The 24992-nt window shown below is 43.3% G+C and overlaps 1 protein-coding gene across 1 annotated transcript; it reads left to right on the top strand.

Moving 5' to 3' along the window:
- The first annotated feature begins 5404 nt into the window (after positions 1-5404).
- UBE2N (ubiquitin conjugating enzyme E2 N) lies at positions 5405-19020 on the top strand. The gene is made up of 4 exons (XM_065742659.1): positions 5405-5533; positions 17225-17471; positions 17648-17788; positions 18344-19020. Exons 1-4 carry the CDS (start codon positions 5504-5506, stop codon positions 18382-18384), a joined length of 459 nt encoding a protein of 152 aa, XP_065598731.1. The 5' UTR covers positions 5405-5503; the 3' UTR covers positions 18385-19020.
- Positions 19021-24992: the final 5972 nt, after the last annotated feature.

Here is a 24992-nt window from a genome sequence, read left to right as displayed (position 1 = left end):
TCCAGTGCTGCCTATTAAGATCTGAATTTGCTCGATGACTGTTACAACTACTGCTAAGTACAAAACTGCACTTCCATGCCTCAGTTTTCTCATTTGTGCCAAAGGATAACAACAGTTATTTTAAAGTACTCTGAGTTTACTGATAAATATTTCCAGTGTAAAGTCTAGATGTTGCTAGGGAATCCATTCAGTGTATATCCATCTTTTTTGCTGAGTATTCTGTTGAACAGACTCTCTGCAAGATGCAAGAAAAAACATCAAAATGTTTTTATGTAAAATAAAGAATCTATGTTTTGAAAGGCTTGTAATTGCAGTAAGACTTATAAAAGATTGCAGAGAGTAGGAGGAGGAAGTAAGATTAGTCAGCCACAGGCTCAGATGGTCTAGATCCACCCAATGAGTAACTAGATGACAGCAGAAGCTGTCACAGGAAGGTGGTCAGTAGCTGTGTTGAGCTGTCCTGGGAGTATTAATTGTATAATTGCAATTCTTTGTTCCCATTTTCTGCTTGCAGTGACACTCCAGAGCACCTTATTGTTAAATAAGGTGGTTGCTTCATTTTGCTCTCAGAACTGCTGTAGTCCTAGAGGTGGTGTGACATGGCTGTTATGGATCTGCACATGAAAAATATGCTTCCTGTCCTGGCTTTCATACAGGAGCAGTGGGACATGACAGGCTGGGTCAAACAGAATGGGTCACTGCTGCTGGAAGGTTTAATCTTACATTCACCACCTCTTACTCTATTTACTACTGCTTCTCTTGTGACAGCTGGTCAGAAAAGTAACCAAGACAAAAAAAAAAAAATAAAAAATCCTTGCTCCTCCCATTCCCTAAGCAGATAAGCACCTATGGAAACTGGGGGATTGGAAATAGATGTCAGAGTGTGGGGAAAGGAAGTAGGAATTTGGTGTTGCCTGCAGCTTCCCAAAGATGGTAAGAGACATCCACAATTGGTTTAGTAACTAATGAACGCTAGTGAAAACTTCACTCTCATTGCTGTTCTGTTTGTTGTCTCTGGTGCATGCTAGATCCTACTGTACACCAAATCAATTCACGTTTCCAACAGAAGGCTGGAATATATGGCTGTGTTTCTTCCAAGTCAGTAAATAGAATCTAAATAGAATCTAAACTAGAAGACAGTAGAACCTGACAAGTCCTAGAAGTGAACGGCGGGGGAAAAACTGTGGATGAAGTAGGAGGGTAGGAGTGGGATGGGAAGAGGAAATAAGATCTCCTTTTGACAAGCTGACTCAGCTCTCTGGTGTAATTTGACCCCAAAGCATAGTTTCACCTAGTCCAGTGAACTACAGGCTGTTACCTTCTCACAGTCTCAGGTGTTCCTGTCCCCTTTCTTGTGCCAGACCTACACAGCTGTATGACTGCAAGTCACAAAAGCCCACTGATCAGCCAGGAGCTATCCATGAGCCTCCTGTGAGACAGCGAGCTGAGTGAGCAGCAGTGTGTGGCAGAGGAAGGAGGGCAAGATGTTTCTCATCAGCAATGCAAATGCAAAGTGGTGCAACTCTGACAGGAAACAACACCTTAAATAATCACTGTTGAGGCAAGTCTTGGTAGAGCTATGGTGTAGGAATGAATTCTGGTCTTAATGAGGACTACAGGGACAACAGATACTGTTGAACTTGCTTTGAAATGTCTGTGTTCACAGCTGTTTATAAAAGCTAATCAACAGCAACAGTAGCTAGGCAAGATTGCTTTTCCAGAATGAACCTGCAGCTTCAGGCAGCCCGAATTCAGCAGCAAGGTACCAGGGAGCTGCAGAAGCAGCACTGCTCCCTCAGGGCAGGTGATCAGGGAACTGAGGGCACTCCAGTGTGACCCCATTAGTGGGATGCAGTCCTACTGCTCCCAAGGCAGGTGAGCAGGGCTGAGTGGTCACCACAGTTTAACCTGTCAACCAGGGATCACTTGGCCTGAGGTTGCTCAAGGAAACCCACCATCCACTCAGGTCAGCAGGGGTACGGTGTAGCTTGGGAAGGGACCTAGAGCCCAGCTCCCTAGAGGGCAAGGGTGAAGGCCCCAGCTGAGGCCCAACACAGCAATTAAGGCCTATTTTTGCACCCAGAGCCCCGACAGAAAGTTCTGGAGTAAAATATGTATATAAAGTCTTTGTACTACCTAAAGGCAGTACAATCATCACTTTCTATCCGACCTGTGGGGTTTATTTCAAGGATATCAGGGAAGCAAACAGTTAGCAATTGCTAAGAGACTATCAGACAGAACTCCAGGCAATGCTTCTAATGAAAAATCTCAATCTAATTTAAACAAAAGTATCAATCTAAATGACTGTCAAACACATAACTTCTTTATCTTTCAATCTACCAAAGAAAAATACTAGGCTGAGTCAGGAAAGGCAGCTGTCTAAATGAAGATGTATGACTTCATTAATTACAACATTTGAGATGAAAGCAGAACTTTTTCCACTGAACAAACTTTGATTTAATGAAAAAAGAAAAAAAGAAAAAAGGGATTGCTGAAACACCTGACAAATTACATGTGTAGTGTTGTGGAAATCTTGTTTTCCAGATCTGCTTTTTCCTCTCTCAGTTTCTCCTCCCTGCTCCTCTTCCCATGCCCTTTAGAAACTTGTACATTTCTCCAGGTGGTTTTAATGATATTGTTATATATTGCTTTGAAAAAGGAATTTCTGAGCCATAATGCTCAAAATATATAATCTAGCAGAGAAGAATGAACACATTTTAGTGGCAACCTTGAACTCTGGATTAGGAGTCCTGAAAAACTTCTTGACCAACGGAAGCAGAAAGAAGTGCCATACTGGGCTGGATCACCAGTAGCTCTTCTCCAAGAAAGCCTTACAAGAGATATGCCAAAGGGAGGGTGCGCACACATTGCCATGTGTGCCACATTGCTGAGCAATGAAAACTATTAAAATATAACAGCTTGTCCTGCTGACTTGCTGCAACCCAGACAGAAGTGGGATTCTGTCTACGACACTTGTTAAGAACGCTAAACACAACATTCATCAGCATTGTGTCAATCATGCTCTGCTGTAGTGCATCTAGCAGATATGGGGCAAGGTTCACAGAGCAGAAGTTCCAGTGCTTTCAAGAAACTGGCCTTTTAATCACACTACGTTAAATCATCTTTTGGCTCATATTTTCCTTCACTTTTTTTTTTTTGTGTGTGTCTGTGTGTGTGTGTGTGTGTGTGTGTGTTAAAATTCACAATGAATTGACATATTTAACCTCTCTTGCTACATCTTGACATTTGCTTGATGCTGGCAAATGCTTATAGGGGTTACTGGCATAGGATAGAAGAGTCACATGAGACCATTTGGTCCCTTAGCTATCCATCATATTTAAAATTTGCACAACATGGAGAGAACAGTTAAAAATAACAGAAACCTATGCACTCTGCATACCTGCTAATTCAAAATGAAGACTCCTAGTTATTACTGGGTGTCATAGCAACATGATTACAAATACTTGCAATCGTTCATGAAGCTGCAAGATTATATGAATGTTAACGTTCTCTTCACTAACCTGTCCTTGGTTTTCTCTCCTGACTCTCTAAGCAAAGTTTGCTTAACCCCATTCATCTAAAACAATTAGATGCTCTAACCCATTTTCTAGAGATTTTTGAGAACAGGGTAGGTGTCACTCTGAGTGACATGGGTTAGTGGGCATGATGGGTATGGATTGATGGTTGGACTAGATGATCTTAGTGGTCTTTTCCAACCTTAGTGATTCTATGATTCTATGCTGCTCATTGGTAAGCATTTACTTATATACAGATCAGCCATACATAGCAGTCATCACTAAATTATGTTAATTCATTTACACCAAAACCATTGTTCCCCCACATGACAATAAAAAACAACAAAACCACCAACAACCGGTAAGGTACTGCATATACATAAGTATATACTTGGTCCCATTTAGTAGCAACAAGTTGTTATAACTAAGTAAAAAGGAAAATCCTTTGTGATAAAAGAATAGTCGTGGGTATAAGAAGCATGTCCAGATTTTGCTGAAGGACCACATCTAAGCACAGCCATTTCACAAGTTCAATAATGAATGCAAATGAACTCACCCTTAATCACTGCGAGATGAGAGAATGTTATTGACGAACCTTTTGAGATCCAATTCTGCAAATGTTGTTCAATGCATTTTCCCTGCCATGTGTCAATACATTGCTGGTTTTATCAGATTCACAGAAAGTTACATTCATAATGTTAGGAGAACAATCTAGTGCTTGGAGGGCCAAACATATATACAAAAGTGCACAGCAACTGTGTTTTTCATTAATTTATATGAAAAGTTTGGAATTACTGGTGTATTCAACAGCTAAGGAGATCAGTTAGTGAAGAGCAACTCTATACTTCTTAGTTGCCTTCTCAAAATATAGAGTAGGAAAATTTTGGTAAGTTTTTGGAAAGTATTGTGGGGAGGATAAGGATTTCAGTTTAGAGGAGCTGAGGGGAGGCCTGATGGCAGCTGCAGCTCCTTACAGGGAGTAGAGGGGCAGAGCTGAGCTATGCTCTCTGTGACAACCACAGGGCTGGAGGGAACAGCATGGAGCTGTGTCAAGGGAGGATCAGCTGGGGTTTAGGGACAGAGTCTGCACCAGAGTGTGGTGAGCACAGGAACAAGGAATGCTTGGACTATGGGTTTGAATTTTGGGTGGTCCTGTGTGGAGTCAGAAGTTGGATTTGATGATCCTTGCAGGTCCCATCCGACTCAGAATATTCTGTTTCCCTGATTATAAGGAGGGAGGCGCATCACTGCTGACATGCCTCATGTTATCATAGCCACCATGTGTTGGTATGATTTTTTATATTTTAGGACACAGAACAGGTTTGTAGCATTTATGTCAGGAGCGTGTCAGCAATTACACAGTCCAGATTTGCCAGGATCAGAACTTTCCATTCTACCAGCATACAGAAATGGTATAGCTGATCTACAAGTTCTGTTTCTGAACCAAGAGAAAGCACTTGACAGGGAATTGTGCACGCAGGGTCTTGTTCTTGGCAGCACTCTGGCAAACCGCTTCATCTTTCTGTGCTTTTATTTTCCATCTGTTCAGCACCGATGCAGAGGGCTGGACAGTCCTGTTGCAATGCAGCTGCAGCAGGGAGTCACACGATGCTCCGGGGCTAACGATGTCCACGTGAATCTTCTACAACATCTGTCTTCCTGTCAAGAAGGAGGAAAACTGACTAACAAGACTCCAGCAGCACAAGGGTGACGTGTTCCGAGGTGTCTCTGTTCGCTGACACCTCGACGAAACGTCAGCTCCGTCAGTGAGAAGCGCTGACTCCACACCGGCAGTGGGAGCGAGCCTGGCTCGCGCAGGGTGGGGGAGGCGGCTCAGAGCGCGGAGTCCGGCGGGGCGGGCGCGGCCTACATTGCCCGACGTGCCGCGCCGAGGGCGGCGCCACCGGAAGCGCGGAGCGGGCGACTTCCGGCTGTGCGCGAGCCCCGAGCGGAGGCGAGCCCGCGAGCCTGCACCCCGACGAGACAAGATGGCCGGGCTGCCCCGCAGGATCATCAAGGTAGCGACGCGCCGCGCCCCGTGGGGACGGGCGGCACCGGCCAGGGCCCGGTTCTCGTGGCGGGCAGGGCCGGACCCGGCGCCGCTTCCGGTGCGCGGGAGCGGGGCCGCGCGGGGCCCGGCCGCTCCAAGGCCTCTGCCTCATCTTGCGGCCGCCGCGGGGCTGAATGAGAGTGGGGCGCCGTTATGGGCCTGCCCTTCCCCGCCGCTCGCTCCTCGGCCCTGGGCCGTGCGCGGGCATGGTAGGAGCTGCCGAGGCCTCCCGGTGGGCCGTGGGCGGCTGGCGGGAGCGAGGCCGCTCCCGTCGCGGTGCCCGCCCGGGCGGAGTCCCGCGCCCCTTCCGGGCTCCGGGGCTCGAGAGGCGCCGTGTTCGATGGAGGGGCACGCGGATCCGTGCCCCCGTGTGTCAGCCGGTGTAGGGGCTGCTACGTGCGTCCCGAGCCGCCGGCTCTCGTGGCCTTAGCGTGCTGATGCCGGCGGCTCGGCGTCGCCGAGCTTTGCTTTCGTCTGCGGGTGCTTCCAGCTGCCCCTTGGAGGGAATTGCAGCCTGGCTCAGACGCGTGGAGTCACTCGGCACAGGCGCAGGGAGCTGCGTTGCAATGCAGTTCATCTTGCTGATTGGTCTTGTAACCAACGTGGATGCTTCCTGGGCTGGCATCCTCCCTCCTGCTCTGCACCGATGTGGTTTGACATCTCCAGTTGGTGATCGCTGACTGCTTTTGTAAAACGATCCTAGTGAGATTCATTAGTGGTAGCTGACGTTTCATTTCCACCTGAATGAATGTCACGATGTATAATAATGCTTTGAAGCTCTCCTTGGTTGAGTGAAGTTGGCAACCGTTGTAAAACACAAGAACGCAGAACGTGTTAGCTGGTTGATGCGAAAATTAAATCTGGACTATTTCTTTTAAGTCAATACACACACACACACCTATGTATGTATATATATATATGTATATATATATAACGTGGGGTAAAAATACAACAGGATTAGCATTTATTATGTATGAAAGAAGCTGAACTATGATTAATGTTCAGAAGTGTAGGCAGTTGAAATAATACACAAGTATTACAGGAGTTTGTTTGGTCACCTTGTTGCTTTGGTGCCTGACCAACAATAGTGAATATGTTTCAGGTGTGAGGAAAACTCATTTTGTAGCAGATCTGGTATTCATTGCAAAGATGTGCTGAGAGCTCAGTTGTGAAGCTGATGTCCATATTAGAGTTAGCTGTAGATTTTGACAGTTCTCCTGCGTGCAGCCAAGAAGTGCACCCACTTATAAGCTGGTACATAAATTTCCTTCTCAGCACTCTTGTTTTTAATTTCTTTGCTTCTTTTAGGGAAAGCATAGAGCAGTGCACACAAATTTCTGAGATAAAATATTCCCATACCATCTTCTCTCTTGTCCTTGGGAGTTGATAGATGGACTCCCCCCAGGCAAAGTCCTTGATTCTCTAGATTTTCTCCAGAGGAGTATTCCTTGGAATATTTCAGTGTTGCCTATTACAGGATGATGCATATTATGGGTTGTCTGTTTCCAGATATGCATCGTAGGCTGTTTGCAGACTGTCTAGAGCCTTTGAGTCTTGAATTGGTTGCACTGGATGACCATTTCTGTAGCTCCTGTGCTGTGCATGCTTCAGGTCATTAGCTGTGCGTATGGTCTAGGATTTGAATCTGACTAGTATTACAGTCTATGAATGTGTAAAGTAATATTTGAAAGTATCTCAGCTGCAGAATTGCAGATCTAGAAATGAGTGCTTCGGTCTTCAGGAGTTTTGGATGAGGGTTGTTTTGATGCTTGCTATTCTACTGGTCTTAATGTTGGAGTTAAATATCCTGTTGCTGCTCACCTTAGATGGGGGGGAGTAAATGAACTCTATTGCTAGTGAGAATTTGAAAGATGAGGAAAGGAAATAGAAGAGAGAAAGACAGAGGACAGAAAAGAGCTGTAGAAGGGTGAAATAACTCTAGTAACAAGGTACAGATTTGATAAATGAGTGGTTTAGGTTCCTGCTAGGAGAAGACCTTATCCACGCGCAGTCTTTGTGTGGCCATCTGAGGGAAGCACAGCAATAGCTGTTTGGGTATAGGAGTGTATAGGCAGACGGTAATGAAATACAGAGCCTAGCTAACAGCTCGAAATGCAGTTGTCATTCCTCGTCTTGATGGACTGCTGGCAGATGGCCTGGCTCTCAGGTTGACTAGTGGCCTGCACTCTCCAGCCTGCTTCTTATCTCTGTGCAAACTGTCATCCAGCCCAGCAGGAGGGCACTGGCTTTCCTTGTCTCAGCAAAGAGCTCTATTTATATTTTCGCTGCTTCTCCATGCTCATTTAAAAGGTGTCAGTATTGATGTTGCAAAGCATTTTTTACAGGAGATAACAGATTACACCTGACTTGCCATCCTCAGATTACTTTGAAGGACAGGCTTTAAACAAGTGGGGTGAATGATCAGCTCAGGAGATGACTTGCTTTGGAAGTATGGTGTATGGTGTTACCACATCACAGATGTTAAGTAGAAAATGTCTTAGCTCTGAATGTGTAATTGGAATTGGAGAATTTTTTATCTTGTGAATAGAGAAAAGATGTTTTTATTCAGTAGCCTAACATCAGTGGTCCTCTGAGAGGCAATATATCAAGAAAATTTATTCATCTAAGAAAATAAGGAGGTGGTATTTTACATTTGCTTAGATTTTTGTTTTGTTTTTGGTACTGTGGACTTTTTCCTACCGCACAGTATTTAAGAATTAATTCTTTGCAATATATGTGCTAATCAAACCCAGACACTTCTGCTTTCGAACTTTTGTTAAACGGATTATTTCCTTTGTTGCAAAGTTGTGTAGCTCCAGTAGAGTAAAGAGCTGAAATACACCTTCTGTTTTTCTTTCCTTTCTTTGGCTGCCATTCAAAACCACCTCATTGCTGTGTCAGGTGCAGTGAACATATCTGGATCGGGTGGGCAGTGTTGCCTTGTGTCATCCTTTAGAGTTTTTTTCTTCCGGTTTTCATTGCTGCAGTGATCTCATCATTCATGGTCTGGCGTCCAGGTCTGCGTGTCAACTGTGTAACTCATTAATAGCACTTTTGTTATGATAGCTGCAGCTGCTCATCTCGTGAAACAAAACATCTGAAGCAGTGGATGCTATTCTTCAAACCTTTTTGTTATTTAATTTATCAGTGTTAACATATTGAGACTCTGATTTCTGTAGTCTTATCTATTAATACCTTTTTGCAGTATTTTTGAGTTTCTTTGAATGATGACCAGGTGTAGAAACTGATTGTTTCTGGTCAGTGCACTTCCTTGGCACTGGTGAAAGGAACTGTTATGTTTGGTCTTTGTAATTTGTTTTTGTCCCACATGTGCTGTTTGAATCTTGTGGATAGCTTCAAATTTGACAGAAGAATCAAGATTTCAGATTTTCAGGCTTTTTGCCCCTCCCCCAGAATGTTTAAAGATGATGGATTTCAGTACTTCGTGACCCTCTTAGTTTCATCTTGCCAGTTCTCAAGTACAACCTGTGTTGGCTGTGGCCAGCAGTGCTAGGGGTGTAGGGTCAGGTGCTGGAAGCCTTGGGTTTGTTCAGGACAGGTGGATTTAATGGAAATGATGGAAGGAGGCTGAGAAGGAGCCTTGGGCACAGGGAGTAAGAAGCCGGTAAAGTTAGACCAAGGAGCAGGTCTTGGAAGAAAAGGCATGGAGTCTTAATGAAAGATCTTAGGGGAACCTGATGGCTTTCTGTGGCCTCTTCCTTACAGAAGCTTGCAGTAGACACCAGAAAATAAAATCAGAGAAAGAACAGCAAAATAGGCCAGCAAGAGGCAAAAATGTTGTTTGGAGTACCTTCTTACGTAGTACCTGAGCACCATTGAGTTACAAATCTTCAGTGAATTAAACTTTCTTAGTCATACAAAGCACTGGCATTGGTATTTTGGACACCGTTGTTTTATACTGTGCTTGTCTGATAAGTGAAAGCCAGGAGAAATATCATCCATATATTTTTGCTGTTATATGTGACTGGGGGGTTAATAGTGACAGTGAGTGGGAAATCCTGCTGCAAAGAGGCATTTGGACAAAAGCTCTACGTTAATTATTTGCTTTAGTCATGCTTTGATAGTTTCTGTGCAGTAGGCTCTAATGCAAACATGCTCCCTAAGTGTAACTGCAGGAATGGTTTATGCTGTTAGCTTACTGAATTCAGTCACGCCTCACTTTTTATGGTGCATCTCCAGCTCTAATAAAGCTTGATCTGTGCTAGTACGTAAATAATCCTCTAGGAATTTGCATAACGTCTCAGCTTCACAGTTCCCAAATCCTGTAATCTGCTGTGGAAAATCTGAGAACATGGTCATTCCCAGGGGAGGGCGATGCTGGCCTTAAAAGAGCCCTCTTCACGTTGCTGTTGTTTGGTAACAGTCATCCTCCAGGTCTGTTTCTCTTTGTGAAAGCACTGTTATCTGGAGTGCGCCTGTCTTCATCTCGCTGCCAGTACTCTGCCAGTACTGTGGTTGTTGAAATTTGTGGTGTGGTGATGGGAGCTGGAGGACTTGAAGCACACGAGGGAGGACTGTGATGGAGCTCACAGCGCCTGTTCAGCAGAGCTACAGCTTCCAATTGCTGGATGTTTGTTCACAGATGGAAGACCTACTGAGTAGTTTCTAAATGCCAGTAGCCATTAGCCCAGTGACGATCCCAGTTTGCAGGGGCATGCAGGATGCTCTCACTCAGGGATCATATGGCAAGGAATCAAGGAATTCATGCGGAGGCCAGCTGCTGGAAACCACAAGTACAGCCTTCTGCTTATGATGTTTGACCTCTGCATTAAAATTTAATGGACTTCATTGGTAATTCATTTTTTCCTCAAGGTATTGTTTTGTGAAGACTTTCTCCAGTATAGTCATTTTACAGTGACACAGTTGTAATCTAAACCTTCTGAGATCTCACTGACAATACATTTGCTTGAGTAACATTTGTATTCAGCAGTGCTGATTCTAGTCAGTTATTTTCTTTGTTGCAGCTAATGAAAGGATAGAATCTGTGTCCTGGAAGAATCTGTGCCAGAATGTGGTGTACTGTTATGAAAAGTTATTGGACTAAGTCTTTGTGGCTTTCTGATGCTGCTTTATCCATATATGTAGAAGAAGGTTTTGCATGACGTGCTTCAGTTTCTTCTACCACCTTCCTCTCCGGAATCAAAGCAAAAACATGTGATGTTTACCTTTCTGTATGTGACGTATCTATTTAAAGTGTGATATTCCTCCTTATCCCACACTGACAGAATGTGAAAGAATTGCTGTCCGTCAAGTAATTAGGGTTTGCCTGTGTGCCAGTATGCTGCTTTGAGTTTAGTCCTGAGCAGCTCAAAAAGTTAGCTTCTGTTTCATACTAAAAAATATATCCGATCTGCTCATAATAGTTGGAACATAATGGTGCTGGTAGCTGTAGTTTTTGTAGGTAGCCAGCACCTGGTGGAGGAGTTGCCACCTAGTAAGACAGACAAACCAGAATTTCTCTAGGTGGTCCGTGCAGCCTTACTGTGTCAGCTGTTACAGCCTGGGCTCTGCTGGCACAAAAAATTTTGTGCTGCTACTTGGTCTGAGGGACTGAGTTGGCTCAGAAGGGTTATTTCTTAATCCAAATCAGAGTTGTGATCTTGTTTATTGTTTGACATTGCAGACGCTTGGGCTGATGGTTGGGGTGCATGGAACCATATGAATTAGTGCTGCTGCTGAGAAGCTGTGGCTTCCCTCACGGACAAACCCCCCACTGTGTTGTGAGAAGGGAAGGTGGACGTGCAGTCATAGATGTTGAGTTAACCAAGAGGAACTGAAATAGTGAGGAGGAGGGCAGTTTGACTGCATTCTGAAGCCAGCATCTGGAGTTGATGAGGAATGAGGTGAAAGATTTGTGCTGATTTTTAGTCATTAGAATGAAACGTAGGTCTAAATATAAGAGAGGGAAAAACACACAGAACAAACCTGCCTTTTTGATATTGACTTTTCATTTGCTTTAGAAATCTTTCTGTGGAACTTGGCAGCAAGATGTGTGATCTTCTCTGTGAAGCAAATACTGACAAATGACTGATCAGCAGTCATTTAAACTGAAAGTTATATTTTCCTCATCATGTTATCTTTCACATGGTGTCTACCTGTTATGTGTGGTGCCCTCAGTGCTAAGTGTTATCTCCAGAGCTGCATGGGGCTGTCTCCTCCTCTGACCTTGGCATTTGAAGTGATTTTGCTTGTGCTTCCCCCCCTCCCCTTGTTATCATCTTTGTGTGGTGTTTTGTCATTTCCTAAATCCTCTGTCCTGGAGGTGCCCCCACCTTGGCTGCAGGGCTGCTGGAACTTGCTGGAACCAGCCATGTCGGGCACTGGGCAGCCCTGGCCTCATCTTGCAGGGGTAAACACAAATTCTGTGCCCTAGAGGAGGGGAGGAGGCTGTTACATCTCCCTTTTGCTCTGGGTCTCTTTTGTTTTACCATTAACTCTTTTAAGCTGGTTTGTGGCTATTCTTTGGCTAAGAGGCCTTGGTAGTGCTTTCTGGTTTGAACTTTCAGTGTAACTTTATCTCAACTGAGCTGAACTCTGAGAGCTTAATGATAGGTGCCAGCATAAGGCTGCTGGCCCTAAGGATTCTTTTCCTGTAGCAGCTGCGCTATCAGAGATTGCTAGATAACTTTATAACAAGCAAGAAGATGCAAAGGCTTCATACATCTATGAAGCCTTAAATACCAAATACTTTAATTTAGCAGTTTGCCATCTGTTACTGAAAGTAGCGCTCCTGGTAGTTAAGGCTCTTCCTTTGGAATGAAGGGGAAGCCTCTGCGCTTCCTTTTTAGGCTGGTTGCAGAGGGGTGATCTGTTAAGTTCACATCTTGCTGTGTTGCTTGCCACAGCCTAAGCCCATAAAGCAGCCCTTCTGTTAGAGCAGCTCTGTTCTCCAAGCCCTCTGACAGCATGTTTGCCCCCTCCTTTTTGTCAGCACAGCTGTTTGCATGGGCATGTGGTGGGCTGGATCAAGGACTGTTTCACTGTGAGGTCAAAAGATCAGCACGCAGACAGAAGTGCTGGTGCGTAGCAGGCTGAAGTGGAAGGCCCCGCAGCCTGGCCTTCCTTCCTTCCCCTCCTTCTGGTCTCTCACTTACCAACTTTAATGGTTCAGACCGTGATTGATTGTTTCCCATGTGTACTCCTTCAGTTGTAACTGCTAAATTTGCAGCTTCAGGACTAGAGTGTTTAGCTTGTGAGTTAATACACAGGCTTTTTGATTGGCGAAGTTAGCTGCATGGCAGTAATAATAGTAGATGTGAGATAGGAAAAAGGAGGTGTCAGTAAATTGAGTGCAAAAAAAGGAAAATTACTGAGCAAAGCAAATTTGGCTGAAGACTCTGATGTGGATTTCTTCATTGAGTTTGTGTTGACTTGACAAGCAGACATCTTTCTTACGTTCTAGGGCTCTTCTTACAACTGCCTTAAAGATTGTGACGAGAGTTTAAGCACTGTCTAAGCCCGTGCAGTGATTTCTTCCTGTGTTGTTGAATTTGTCTGTATCAGGCAGGCAGAGCGTTGAAGGTTTCAGTACAGCTGCAGTGGCTGTGCTGTGTAGGAAGTAATTTTTTCCCAAATGCTGGCATATGTGAGCCTTTTGATGATAATTATTTGCCTGCATGCTGTCATTTGATACTGCCACAGTACTGATAGCAAATAAGACTTCTGAAGTCTATTACGGTAGCTTCTGTTTTTCTAGAGTTGTAGGATATGGATTCCTTAGTTGTTGTTTTGACTGAGGTGTTGGCAACTTGAGGCTTTCAGAAGGAAGGCAAGAACTGATTAAAATAACAGTCTAATGAACTCCTTCTTTACACTGCTGTGTCTCCACATGCTCTAGCAATTGATTTTTTTCATGCATGTCTGTCTGGAAGCATCCTCTCTTGTTCGGTTTGCTTCCATAAAGAAGATTTCTGCCTTACCCTGGGTGTATGATACAGAAGCATCCTGATGAGTGTCCGTGCTTCAGGATTTATTTTTTCCTTCCTCTGAAAGCAGCATAATAAAGTCAAATGCTCAATGAATGAAACACACCCCACTTGAAATTGCTGTCTTGCTTGTGTGACTTCTCTGCCTCAGTGTCCTGAACCATCCTCACTCCTCCTTTGCTGGCCTCTTAATATCAGATCTTCTCCTAGGCTGACTTGGCTCAAAGGTCACCATATGAACAGGTTGAAGGTTTTCCCCCCACTGGTACAATTCATCTTGAGTTTAATGTCTTCATAGAAGAATAGCTACGGAGAATGTCAGCTGCACCATATGTCCCTTCCGTATCATCTGTCACTCTGCTTCAGGCCACCTGTATTACTAAGAAAAGCTTTGGCTCATAAAAAAAAAAAAAAAAAAAGATTCAACGCTTCTGCGTTTCTTTTAACTGCTTCATTAAAAATAAGAAAGGAAATGGTGGGGAGGTGTAATGAATTCTGAATGACAGTAGTGTTTGGGTGTTTTTTCTTTTCCTTGAAGTATTGGCTGGCATGTATCTTCATTTTCCATCTCTTCATTTTTGTTAATCTGTGAAATTAGCCTGAAATTGGGAAAAAGTGGGGTAAAATGAGAGCAAAAGGAGTTCTCATTTCAGAAGCGTGGAGTGTGACAAATAGCAATAACTGCCTGTGGATGCAAAGAACATTCCTTACTAAATGCTGTAGAGCTCAAAGTATGTCCTGAAGTGCTTTCTATGAAACTCGTTTGTGTATAGTAGAGGAGAGCTAGTAAGAAGCATCATGAAGTGCTGGTACTAGTTAGATTGAAATACGAGCTCCTGTGCAGACAAAACTAGTGGCTATATTGTCAAGAATTGCATTCACTTGAGCTTCTTGATTAATTAAATCTAGCGAGGTAAAAATTTAATTGGAAGTGATTTTTTTTTGTGTGTGTTTTTTCACTGGATAACAGTCCCCTGGGGGAGGTAATAGATAATTATATTAACGTATTAAAGGAAATTAAACACTTCTTTTTGTAGATTGAGGCCACAGTCCACATCTGCTGGCTTCTTCTGTGGGTGCCTTTTTTGGAGGGGAAAGGGAACGGGTATAACATCTTAAAAAATTCATAAAGCAGGTTCAGCTTCCTGGCTCGGTGCTGCTTTGTCCTGTGTGCTGACAGCTGTCTGTCTCAAATGGAACTTGTTGCTCTGAGCCTTGCAGCAGATGGACTGGGTTTCAGGATCAGTGTGTCTTTAGGTGGCTACCTGACTTTACAGTGTGGGAGCTGAGTTTCCATTTCTACCTTGGTGTACATACTGGTTCTACTTATCTTCAAGCACCTTTATATGCTCAGGCCTTAAAACACAGTTTGTTGATTCATTTTCCCTTTTCTACTCCTTTTCAGAGGCATAGAATGGTTTAGGTTGGAAGGGACCTTTAAGATCTTTAAGTTCCAACCCCCTACTGTAGGTAGGGACACCTCCCTCTAGACCAGGCTGCTTGAAGCCCCATCCAGCCTGGCCTTGAATGCCTCCAGGGAGGGGGCATCCACAGCCTCTCTGGGCAACCTGTTGCAGAGTCTCACCACCCTCACAGTCCACAGGTGTCTTGCATGGCTCCAAGGAGCCTGAGAGGCAATGTAGCTGCATGTAACATAGATGCTTTTTTTTATCTTTTTGGCTCTAATCTTTCCTGTTATAGTAAGATAAGCATTTGCATAACATAGGATATAACAGTCTTATCTGAACATGATGACATTCCAGCAGTGATAGAGTCCTCAGTATGATGCTGTGACTTATCAAGAGAATCATTTTTCTTGTATGTGGCCTCACCCATTGTGTACTGACAAATGGCTTTTTGTGGAAGTATGCACAGCTCCCAGCCTGACACTGCTCCCTCGGATGCACTGGCAGGTAGAAGTGCTGATGCTGCTGCCAGGGAACTGCTGATTCTGGGTTGTTTTAAGCCAGGATTGGCTCTGTGGTATGGGTACAGTCAGCACACCGGCGTGGGTAGGAAGACAGCCTGGGGGTCAGCGGGACTGAGCCAGGGCTGGGGACAGAACATAAATCTTCAGCGTGTTGCAAATTCATTTATATCCCTTGAAATACATTTGCATGGGTGAGTGTAGGAAGCTTAGAGCAGCTTACATGTCCTTGCAGTGAGGTATGTCAGAGGCGTTGGCAGCTAAGTTGTGCAGATAAGCAGATAGTCACAACAAGAAGTTGGACCACATACATTTATTGTGTGTTTATGTGGATGGTAATGTCAATATTATGATCTGTGGGAACTCAGTCGATTTGGTATGAACAGTTGGATTGTAATGTTAATTAGCGTGGCTTCAGTGTTTCAAATATGTAATTCCCTTTTGCTGCAGCCAGGTGTTAACTGTATCGAGACAGTCACTTCAATGCTGCATGAGTTATTTTAACAAAATGCAAGTATGGTGGCAGCCTGGGTATGTTTGAAGAACATTAGGCCAAGTACAACTGTTGTGCTTATAATACTGCTATTGTAGAGACGCAGAGTAAATATGCCACAGAACCAGGGTAATAATTTAATATGACACCCACGGGTTGCCCCTTTCTTCAGCAGAAATAGAATTTCTCTTTGTCTAAATCGACAGGGAAAGGTGGTGATAAAATTAACTGCACGTGGTGAAAACAAGCTGGAGGAAAAGCAGGAGACGGGGCTAAAATTACCTGAGGAAATGAGGTTTCTGCAGAACTCCTTGTCCCTGCTTAATGTACTTCTGCCAGTCAGCCTCTTATTTTTATTTTCTGGGGGGTGGAATGGTGCTTACAGTGAAAGCTGGCAGCAGAGTAGAGAGGAATCTGTACAGAGCTCTGTGTGCTCAGCAGGTTAGTGAGATGGGAGGATGGCCAGAATGTGGGCAGCTCCTCACTGTGGCCACTTCGTGGTGCCTGGGGAATGGTTACTGCTGCAGGCAGAGGAGCTGAACATCCAGGGAAACAAATCTGTGTATGAAAGCAGGCTTCCCTAATTCTAACATGTACGAAACAGCTTGTTTGTCTCCTACTGTCTGTTAGAGTAGCTTTGAGTGTGCTTACTGAGTAGGCTGAGTGTGCTTGAGTAAAAGCTATTCACGGATACAGATGTTTTATATGTTTACACATATAGCAGCAGCTTTAATACTGGGGCTAAGTAGTACTTTCACCTTTAAGAGACTAAGCAGTACTTTTAGTCCTTTCAGTTCTCCAGGGCTGAATTCTGATTCCAGGACAGACCTTCATTTTAAAACCAGTGCACTCATGTTAGAGTAAATCTTGAGTGCCTTCTGTGAGTGATCGGTTGATTTGTTATTCACTTATGGACTTTTCTTTATAAAGTAGAATGGGAAATGCTTCTGATATTGTTACTGTGATATTCTTTAGGTTGCTTCTGTTTGTATTGAAGATGTTACTTTGGCAGTAGTTGAATCAGAAGTAAAGCTGTCCTAAATAAATGTCTGGATTGTTACCTGTTACCTTGTGCTGTGGCGGCACGTGTTAGTGTAACAGTTGAGGGATCTGTAAGGAAATCTGCACCAGTTCACTACATCCCGTTCTCTGACTTTGATACTCATTTCATATCGTAGTTCCAGTGGGTGTGGTCACTTCATAATGAATACTTGTCTTCAAAATAATCTGTATGGAGTGCTTGCATTGAACAGTTTGTATTAGTTACATTTCCTTTCCTCCTTTTCCTTCTAGGAAACCCAGCGCTTGCTGGCAGAGCCAGTCCCTGGGATAAAAGCAGAACCAGATGAAAGCAACGCACGTTATTTTCATGTGGTCATTGCAGGTCCACAGGATTCCCCCTTTGAGGGTGGGACATTTAAACTTGAACTATTCCTTCCAGAAGAATACCCAATGGCAGCTCCTAAAGTACGTTTCATGACCAAAATTTATCACCCTAATGTAGACAAGCTGGGAAGAATATGTTTAGATATTTTGAAAGGTAAGTGCAACCTTATTTTCTTTTTATCTTACTACATACAGAAACATGGAGATTCTCTCTAAAAGGAGATTCATTTGCAGGGATATCTTAATTGTCCTGTAATCTGGGAGCGGAAAACTTGTTATTTCAGTGGGCTGTGATTGTGGTGTTTCATACTTCTATAAATGTCTCTTTAGATAAATGGTCCCCAGCTTTGCAGATTCGTACAGTTCTGCTATCAATCCAGGCGTTGTTAAGCGCTCCCAATCCAGATGATCCTCTAGCAAATGATGTAGCTGAGCAATGGAAGACCAATGAAGCCCAAGCCATAGAAACAGGTGATGTATCTGATGCTTTCCTTCTGGCTTTAGGAAACGCAGTGAGCCCATGGCTAATTGGTTGGGGAATTGAAATCCCAACCTCCTATTTCGTACCTGCAACATGCAGAAGTAATTATTGCATGCAGCTGTAGTCCTGGTTCCCTGCATATACCTGCAGTGAGACCAAGTGTGTAAATGCAGCCTGCTAGAAGAAAACTAAGCCATCTTATCTTGAGTGTTTCTGTTCCTAAATTGCAAGGGTATCCAGTGTGGACACGGGTTAAAATAGAAATCCCCGCTTGTGCTTTTCCTGTGATGTTTAAGGAACAGGTTATTTAGCTTCAGAGTGTACTGTTGCAGGTATGGAAAGAATTATTACACTATGTCACTTCTGGCCTCACTGCTTTGCCAGATCTCTGTTTTTATTATATATTGTGTATTATAGGAGGTTAAAATTGCACTTGCCTCACAACTGAAGTGTTATGTGTCCTTGCAGCAGTGTAAAAGTAATGCTGAAAAGTAAAGTAACTTGATTAAAGCTTTTTTTCCTAAATGTGTGTTTTCTCTTTACAGCCAGAGCATGGACTAGGCTATATGCCATGAATAATATTTAAATGCGCTTTGAACATCAAGTGTGCATCACTTCTCCTGTTCTGCCAAGACCTCTTCCTTTTTTGTTTGCATTTAATGGACACAGTCTTAGAAACATTACAGAATAAAAGCCCAGACATCTTCAGTCTTTTGGTGATTAAATGCACATTAGCAAATCTGTGTCTTGTCCTAATTCACTATTGTAACGCATGAGCAGAGGCTAGAAGTATCATCTGGATTGTTGTGAAATTGTTTAAAAGCAGCAGCACATCTCTGCTTTTAATCCCATCTTGGTTTAAGCATAAGCACTGTGAATGAAGGTAGGCAGGGTTAGCTGTGGGGCTTTTCGTTTTAATTTTGTGGGCTCCTCCTCCCTTTTTATGGTGATGCTAATTGCATTGGTAAAAGCAGCTAACCAGTTATACTTTAGAATATACCCTCTAGCCCAGTCTAACTTAGACGCTGTAGATGGACAAGCTTCATTGTTTGAACAAAAAATGGGAACATTAAACATCCATCACCTTCACTAATAATATTGTGATTCTGCTGTCAAGTGTAGAAAAATCCCTCAGAGAAAAAGCTTGTGACCATTTTGTATGGCTTGTCTGGAAAATCTCCTGTAAATCTTATGTTTTAGTAAAATATTTTTTGTTATTCTACTTTGCCTTTGTACAGTTTATTTTGCTGTGTTTTCAATTCTCTATTGTGACAATCGTATTTAAAACGAACGAACAAAAAAAAGAAATGGAAACCAGAATTGAATTGAAGGTTTGTCTTCACTGTTCTGACAGATTAAAAGAGTGAAGAGGTGGAATTCACAAGATGTTTTGCTTCTGTATGCTGACTTTTTTTTATTGTGTTACACGGGTGACCTTACCTATCTAATTTAATATGAAGTTACATTTGGAGTGACTGGGGGGGCAGGGGGGGAAAGGGGGGAGAAAAAAAATCTGTTGCCATTATAGTCATCATTTTTGGTAATGTGTTGATATGTGTTTTTGTGGACATGGAGTGTAATCAAGTTGGAGGTTGAGAACAAAGATAGCACTCATTGTGAGTATCTGCATAACTTGTCTTTGGTTATCATCAGCTGTTGTTACACTTTTCTAACTCCAGTTCCTGTCCTCTATAAACATGAAACATACCTGTGCACGGAACCAGTTAGAGCCAGCTTATGTACCAGTGTATGTGTGCTTAACCATGTCTGGCTGCCCCTTTGAGCACTGGTTTTATCTGCCTGAGCAACCAGTCTGCATCGATAGCAGCAGTGCTTCTGTGCTGGTGGGAATTCTGATGCGATGCTTCCTTCTTGTCCTTGCCTTTGAGTGCATGTATCTTGTCTGGGAGTCCAGCAGCTTTTCTGGGAACCCACCTTATTACTTCCCATAACTTCTTGTATCCCTAATCTATTCCCATATTGGCTCTTACCTCTCAAATAAAACAGTAAAAGCTTTTGGCAGGGCCCATCTGAAGTTGGCGAGTGGTTGCACTGGGGAGTGCTGTTGAGCAGTCTGGGGTGATGGCCATATAGGCTGTTGGTATTCTCCTCCCTCTTTACCTCTTATTCTAGTATCAGCTGAAATCTATAGAATGTGGTGCATTTATTGTGCTCTTAGGGGAAATTAAGGCTATCTATTAAATAAACAACTTATTTTCCAAACAGAATGCTTTCAAGTGATTGGTAGCTGGTGTTTTCCCTTGAAGGCCTTGAAAGGTGATTGTAGCTTGGTTCAGAATTCAGCTTCACGATATTGAGCTATAAAACAAACAGAGCAAAAGACCCTTAAAAATAGTTTCTGTATTGAATGTAAGCTGAAGTTGGGTTCAGGGCTGCTAACGGGTTGCTGTTCAGAATGGAAGTGCTGTTAACCCCTCTTGTTGTTACAAACGAGCATGTGCTTGACCTACTGTGCAGTAGGTCTGTTACCTTCACCTTCCTCTGGAAGCTTGAGATGGGCTCTTCCAGCTGGCAGTGCCTTGCCTCAGCTCTCCGGAGGGTGCAGTGCTGCAGGGCAGTGGGAGCCCTGAGCATCCCCTCTGAACGTGGCTTTGTCCTTTGGCGAAGGAGCCGGTTCTGAACTGGTGCTCCACAGAGCGCGGCTTAAAACCCGGTGGGCTGAATCCAGAGCTGGGCCACTGAGCACATGCTGTTTGTAAGTGCACGGCTTAAGCCTTGGCTGGAGCTGGCTGCTGACAACGGAATTAAAGCTACAAGTAAGTTCTCGATGGCATATTATTAATATCTAATGAGGAAAAAATATCCTCTGCCCCTGTTTGCTAGTGACCGAATTAAGTAGATTATAGAACAGTTTGAATACACAGTAGCTAATATGTGTCTGGGGTATTTTTTTTCCCTCTATTTTACAGTTATTTTTAGTATCTCAACAAGCTAGGGACTTACAGAAGTCCACACTGTCACAGTTTGGATTGGTGAATTGATTGTAATGCTGTACCTGGAGTTAGTGGGACAAGCAAAGTACTGTGTTTCAAAACTGTTTTGAGTAGTGATGGTTGTGATGAAAGGAGACCTTGAACAGGCTTCCTAAAGGTCAGAAATCCTGTTTGTTGTCGGACATATTCAGGTATATTGTAATCTTTCAGAATTTGGCATTTTAGGGGTGTGATGTGTGTATATGTATATATAATATAAACCTTTTTTAAGAGCTATGTATAAAGCCAACTTGGAAATGTTCTATATTGTGTTGGGGAACGTGTGAGAGCTTTAGACTAAATTAGAGTCACAGAATGGTCTGAGTTGGAAGGGACCCCTGAAGGTCCTCTAGCCCAACTCCCCTGCAGCAAAAAAGGGATTCTGTGAAGACATTTGGATGGAAAAGTGAAAAAGACTTTGTCTTTTTCCCCTCAGCTAAGCAGGTGTGTATTCGCAGGCATTATCTGAACTTGAGGTTACTTCTGGCACATCTGCCTTTACAGCTGGCTAGCAAATGCAGCTCTCCCTTAGGGGAGTGTTCCTTTTAGCTCTACCACTAGTGGCTGTCTGTTGGGCAAACGTACAGCCCGTTACATTAGGTGGGCTTCCTCTGACATCACTGGTACTGTGTCATGTGCTGGGATCTGCAGCGAGAGCGCTGACATTGCATCCGGTTGGTTTCTGGATACTGACTGCATCTGTTGAGCTTGGATTCTCAAATGGAAGCAAACTCACACATGCAGAACACAGTTGTGGCCATTTCCTTTAGCTTAAGAGGGGAAGGAGGCTTCGGGAGGCTTTTGTCTTTGCATAAACATTCAGTGCTTGTCTCAGCGTTTGGCCGCGTGCTTTCGTGGGTATGAAGTGTATCACCACAGGGAGCTGATGAGCAGCTCTGTGCAGTAGCTGACTTTAGTTTAAAACCAGTGAAGTGTTGCTTCTGTAACTTTCAAGAAGGTGTATTTCCAACATGGAGAGTATTGTGAAACCTCTTAATGGATTAGTAGCATACAAAATTGTGACATCTCAATTTATGTACATTCTGTGGGGTTTTTGGTTTTGCTTTTTATTTTATTTTTATTTTTTTTGAGGGTTACATTTGAAGTACATATGTCTGGTAGGTTTTGTCAATAACATGTCTTACTGTAATGTAATATGACACTGAAATAAAAGGAAGAGTGATTATTCATTGTACAGCCACCGAGCTTCATTTACCTGCAGCAGGCTGCTGCTGCGCTGCACTACGACTGAAAGGTTCTGTCAGCCCTTAAAAGAAGGAAATGAAATGTTCACTTCTCTCAGGTAAGAAGTAATAAGATAAGAGTGCACTGAATGTTTGGCAATCTGCTGCGTTCAGACTGAGTTTTGCACATGGCACGCCTAGAACGCAGGCACCAAGTGTTCAGAATTCAGATGCGTTACAAAGCCTTTGTGGCTGTAGCAGGGGCCAGGCTGCAGGTGTAAGTGATAGGGGAGAAGAGGTGCTTGCAAGAAGGATGTAAGCTGACCACACCTTCACCCAGGCGCATGCACGTGCTTAGTACTGTCCACTAAAATCAGCAATAACAATGAAGTTAGTGGGAACCAGTGCTGTCATTGAGCACTGGGGAAGTTCAGCATGGGCAGAGAGCAGCTGCTCACATACCAGTCTCAATGGCCTCTGCTTCTCTTCAGAGCAGCTTTGCTGCATTTCCAAGTTGTGTTGCTTTGAGGCAGGAAGCAGGACAGAAGATGAAACGCACACGTGCATTTCAAGTGGGATACAAGTCTCACACACAGCAAGTCCAGTTGCAGCATTTGACAGGGAATGATCACATCATCCACAGGACTAATTTAGATTTTATTTTGGTATTTCTCAAATATAAAAAGTCAAAATTCTTACATCAATCTTTAAAGAAAATCCATGCAAGCAGGTCAAAATGTTTACAACTTCTTTTGCACCCCCCCCTTCAGTTTTCACTTCACAAACCATGGCGGTAAGTAAACCAAGGGTTCACCTCCTCCACTTCTTTTTTACAGCACATTGATAGCAGACCAGTGAATGGTTAACTCAGGGTGCAGTAAGCACCAAAATAACATCTCCCACTTCAGCAGCCTCTGTGCAGTCCTTCAGAGTTTCTTCTGCTGTTTAAGAACAGACCCGTTCCCCTCACTCCTGGCCTCGTGTGTTCTTAAAGCTTTAAGGCCATTTCTCTTTGCCACCACTGTGATCACAGCACTTATAACGCAGGGAGCAGTGGCACAAACTCTTCAGCTGACACACTTCTCTTTCCTCTGGAGAACCAAATCTGGGTACGTTGTGTATAGAACTCAAGGCATGAGGACAACTCCATATCCACTCTTTACACAGCAGATTTGGTCTGTCTATAAATAGAAACACATGGAAAACAAGATGGCTTTACATTTTAATGGCTAGGTACTCGAAAGAAAAGTACCCATAGTGTTCCAGCTGATTTTTAAACGGATCCTTTCAGTTAAGCTTAGGCTCAGATTTTGGTACAGCTGAAGCCAGACCACTGCTGCTCCTTCACTAGAATGGTTTTCTTTCAGCACAACCTTCAATGTACCTGCACTGTCATGTTTGTCCACAGCACATTCATCTCCGAGAGGGAGGTGAAGGCAAACCTCTCCTTCCTTCTGAAGGCTGCACAGAGACTGAAGAGGTTTATACAACGAATGCTGCTTCAAAATCCATCTGGCATTACTGAAGAGCTCAAATGTGTGTGACCAAAAAAATAACCAAAATATTTATAGGCAATCAACTCTGAGCTTGTTAGCAACAGCAATACTGTACATTTTTACATTATTATCAAAGACATAATTCAAGAGTTACAAAATAAGATCATGCATTACCACTAAATCTCATACAAGCTTGGATTGGTTTCATTCCAAGAATTGGAAACTGAGACAGAAGCAGTCTTACGAATAAGGACTTGAACTCTGGATTCTTGTTTCAGCTTTCACATCTTCTGTGGAATCTTGTTACAAGAAAGCCTGTACAAGTTCGCTCAATTTAAAGTGATAAAATGACTACTGAACAAATAGGTGAGCAAAAGGTAAGTGACCAAAAAGCTGAATTTGTCACTCTTCTGAAGGCAACTTCAGAGCCCGAGGTACTTTTACACAACAGGGGCACACTTCTAACCAACACTGCTATTGAGCCTGGCATGCCCCTGCTTTTCACCCCACTGAGTTCAGCCCCTCACCTTGCACTCACAGCAAGGAGGAGCTGTTTGCAGTACTTCCTTGCTGATATGCAGCCAAACAGAGCTGTGTTCTTTCCCACTGTGGAAGTGATCTGCAATAGGATGATGTGCAGGGACAGAAAGCCCTACGCAGCACTGCCAAAGTCTTCAGCTTTGTGGCTCACGCCCTCTTGTCAGTAGTATTTATGCCTCCTCAAAGAGAGCAGCATTAAGAGATCAGAACGTCTGTCTCCCTAGTTCCACTGCATTTACATATGGCACAAGGTTGGTTTTCTAAGGAGTAACTTCTGGCAACAACTTTTTTTTTTTTTCCCTAAAAAAGTGTAACAGCACAAAAAAGTTTAATTTATAGCAGCATTTTACACAATTTGTGTTAAAAAAGTAGAAGTTAACCATTTGTGTATTGAGTAACAAAAGGTTTAAATTACATTTATTTTCCATTTTACACTCACTATTTACTATTTGGACTATTTACAAAGGTTCAAATGCTGTGTAAGAGAAGGAGCTATACCCAGAACAAACTTCTCATGGGAGGTAACGCTTTACCTCAGCCTCTGCTTTGGCTGGAGAGGAGAGCTGGGTTTAGATCCTAGAAGAAATTCAGAATTAAGGTGTTCATATGAATTAGATCGTGTTCCTGTAAAAGAAAGCCATATACACACATACATACACAGAATAATCCTGTGGTAGAAACACATTAAGACCTACAGTGGATTTATCTGGTTTCATCTTCTTGTCTGAATGAAGAAGAGGAGAAAATAAGGAAGCAGAGGGGAGTTGTCAGCTGTACCTCATTTACTCCAGGTGGATTTCACAGAGAAGCCAGCTGTTCATTACAGAAAGCTAGAGCAACTGATGTTAAGACAGGAAAACTCAAGTATTAAAGAGCTAACTTGAATATGGGGCTTTGAGCACACCTTCTGAAGGGGACAAAGGAGTATTATTCCCCCACCAGCCTATCTGTCTACCTACCAGTCTCCAAGGCCCAAGAAGT

The sequence above is a fragment of the Cyrtonyx montezumae genome, unplaced genomic scaffold (genome assembly GCF_038088225.1).
Source record: "Cyrtonyx montezumae isolate F1298 unplaced genomic scaffold, pur_monq_1.0 scaffold_3, whole genome shotgun sequence".
NCBI lineage: Eukaryota > Metazoa > Chordata > Aves > Galliformes > Odontophoridae > Cyrtonyx > Cyrtonyx montezumae.
The sequence above is the reverse complement of the archived record's forward strand: the minus strand, read 5'-3'. Positions and strand labels throughout refer to the sequence as shown.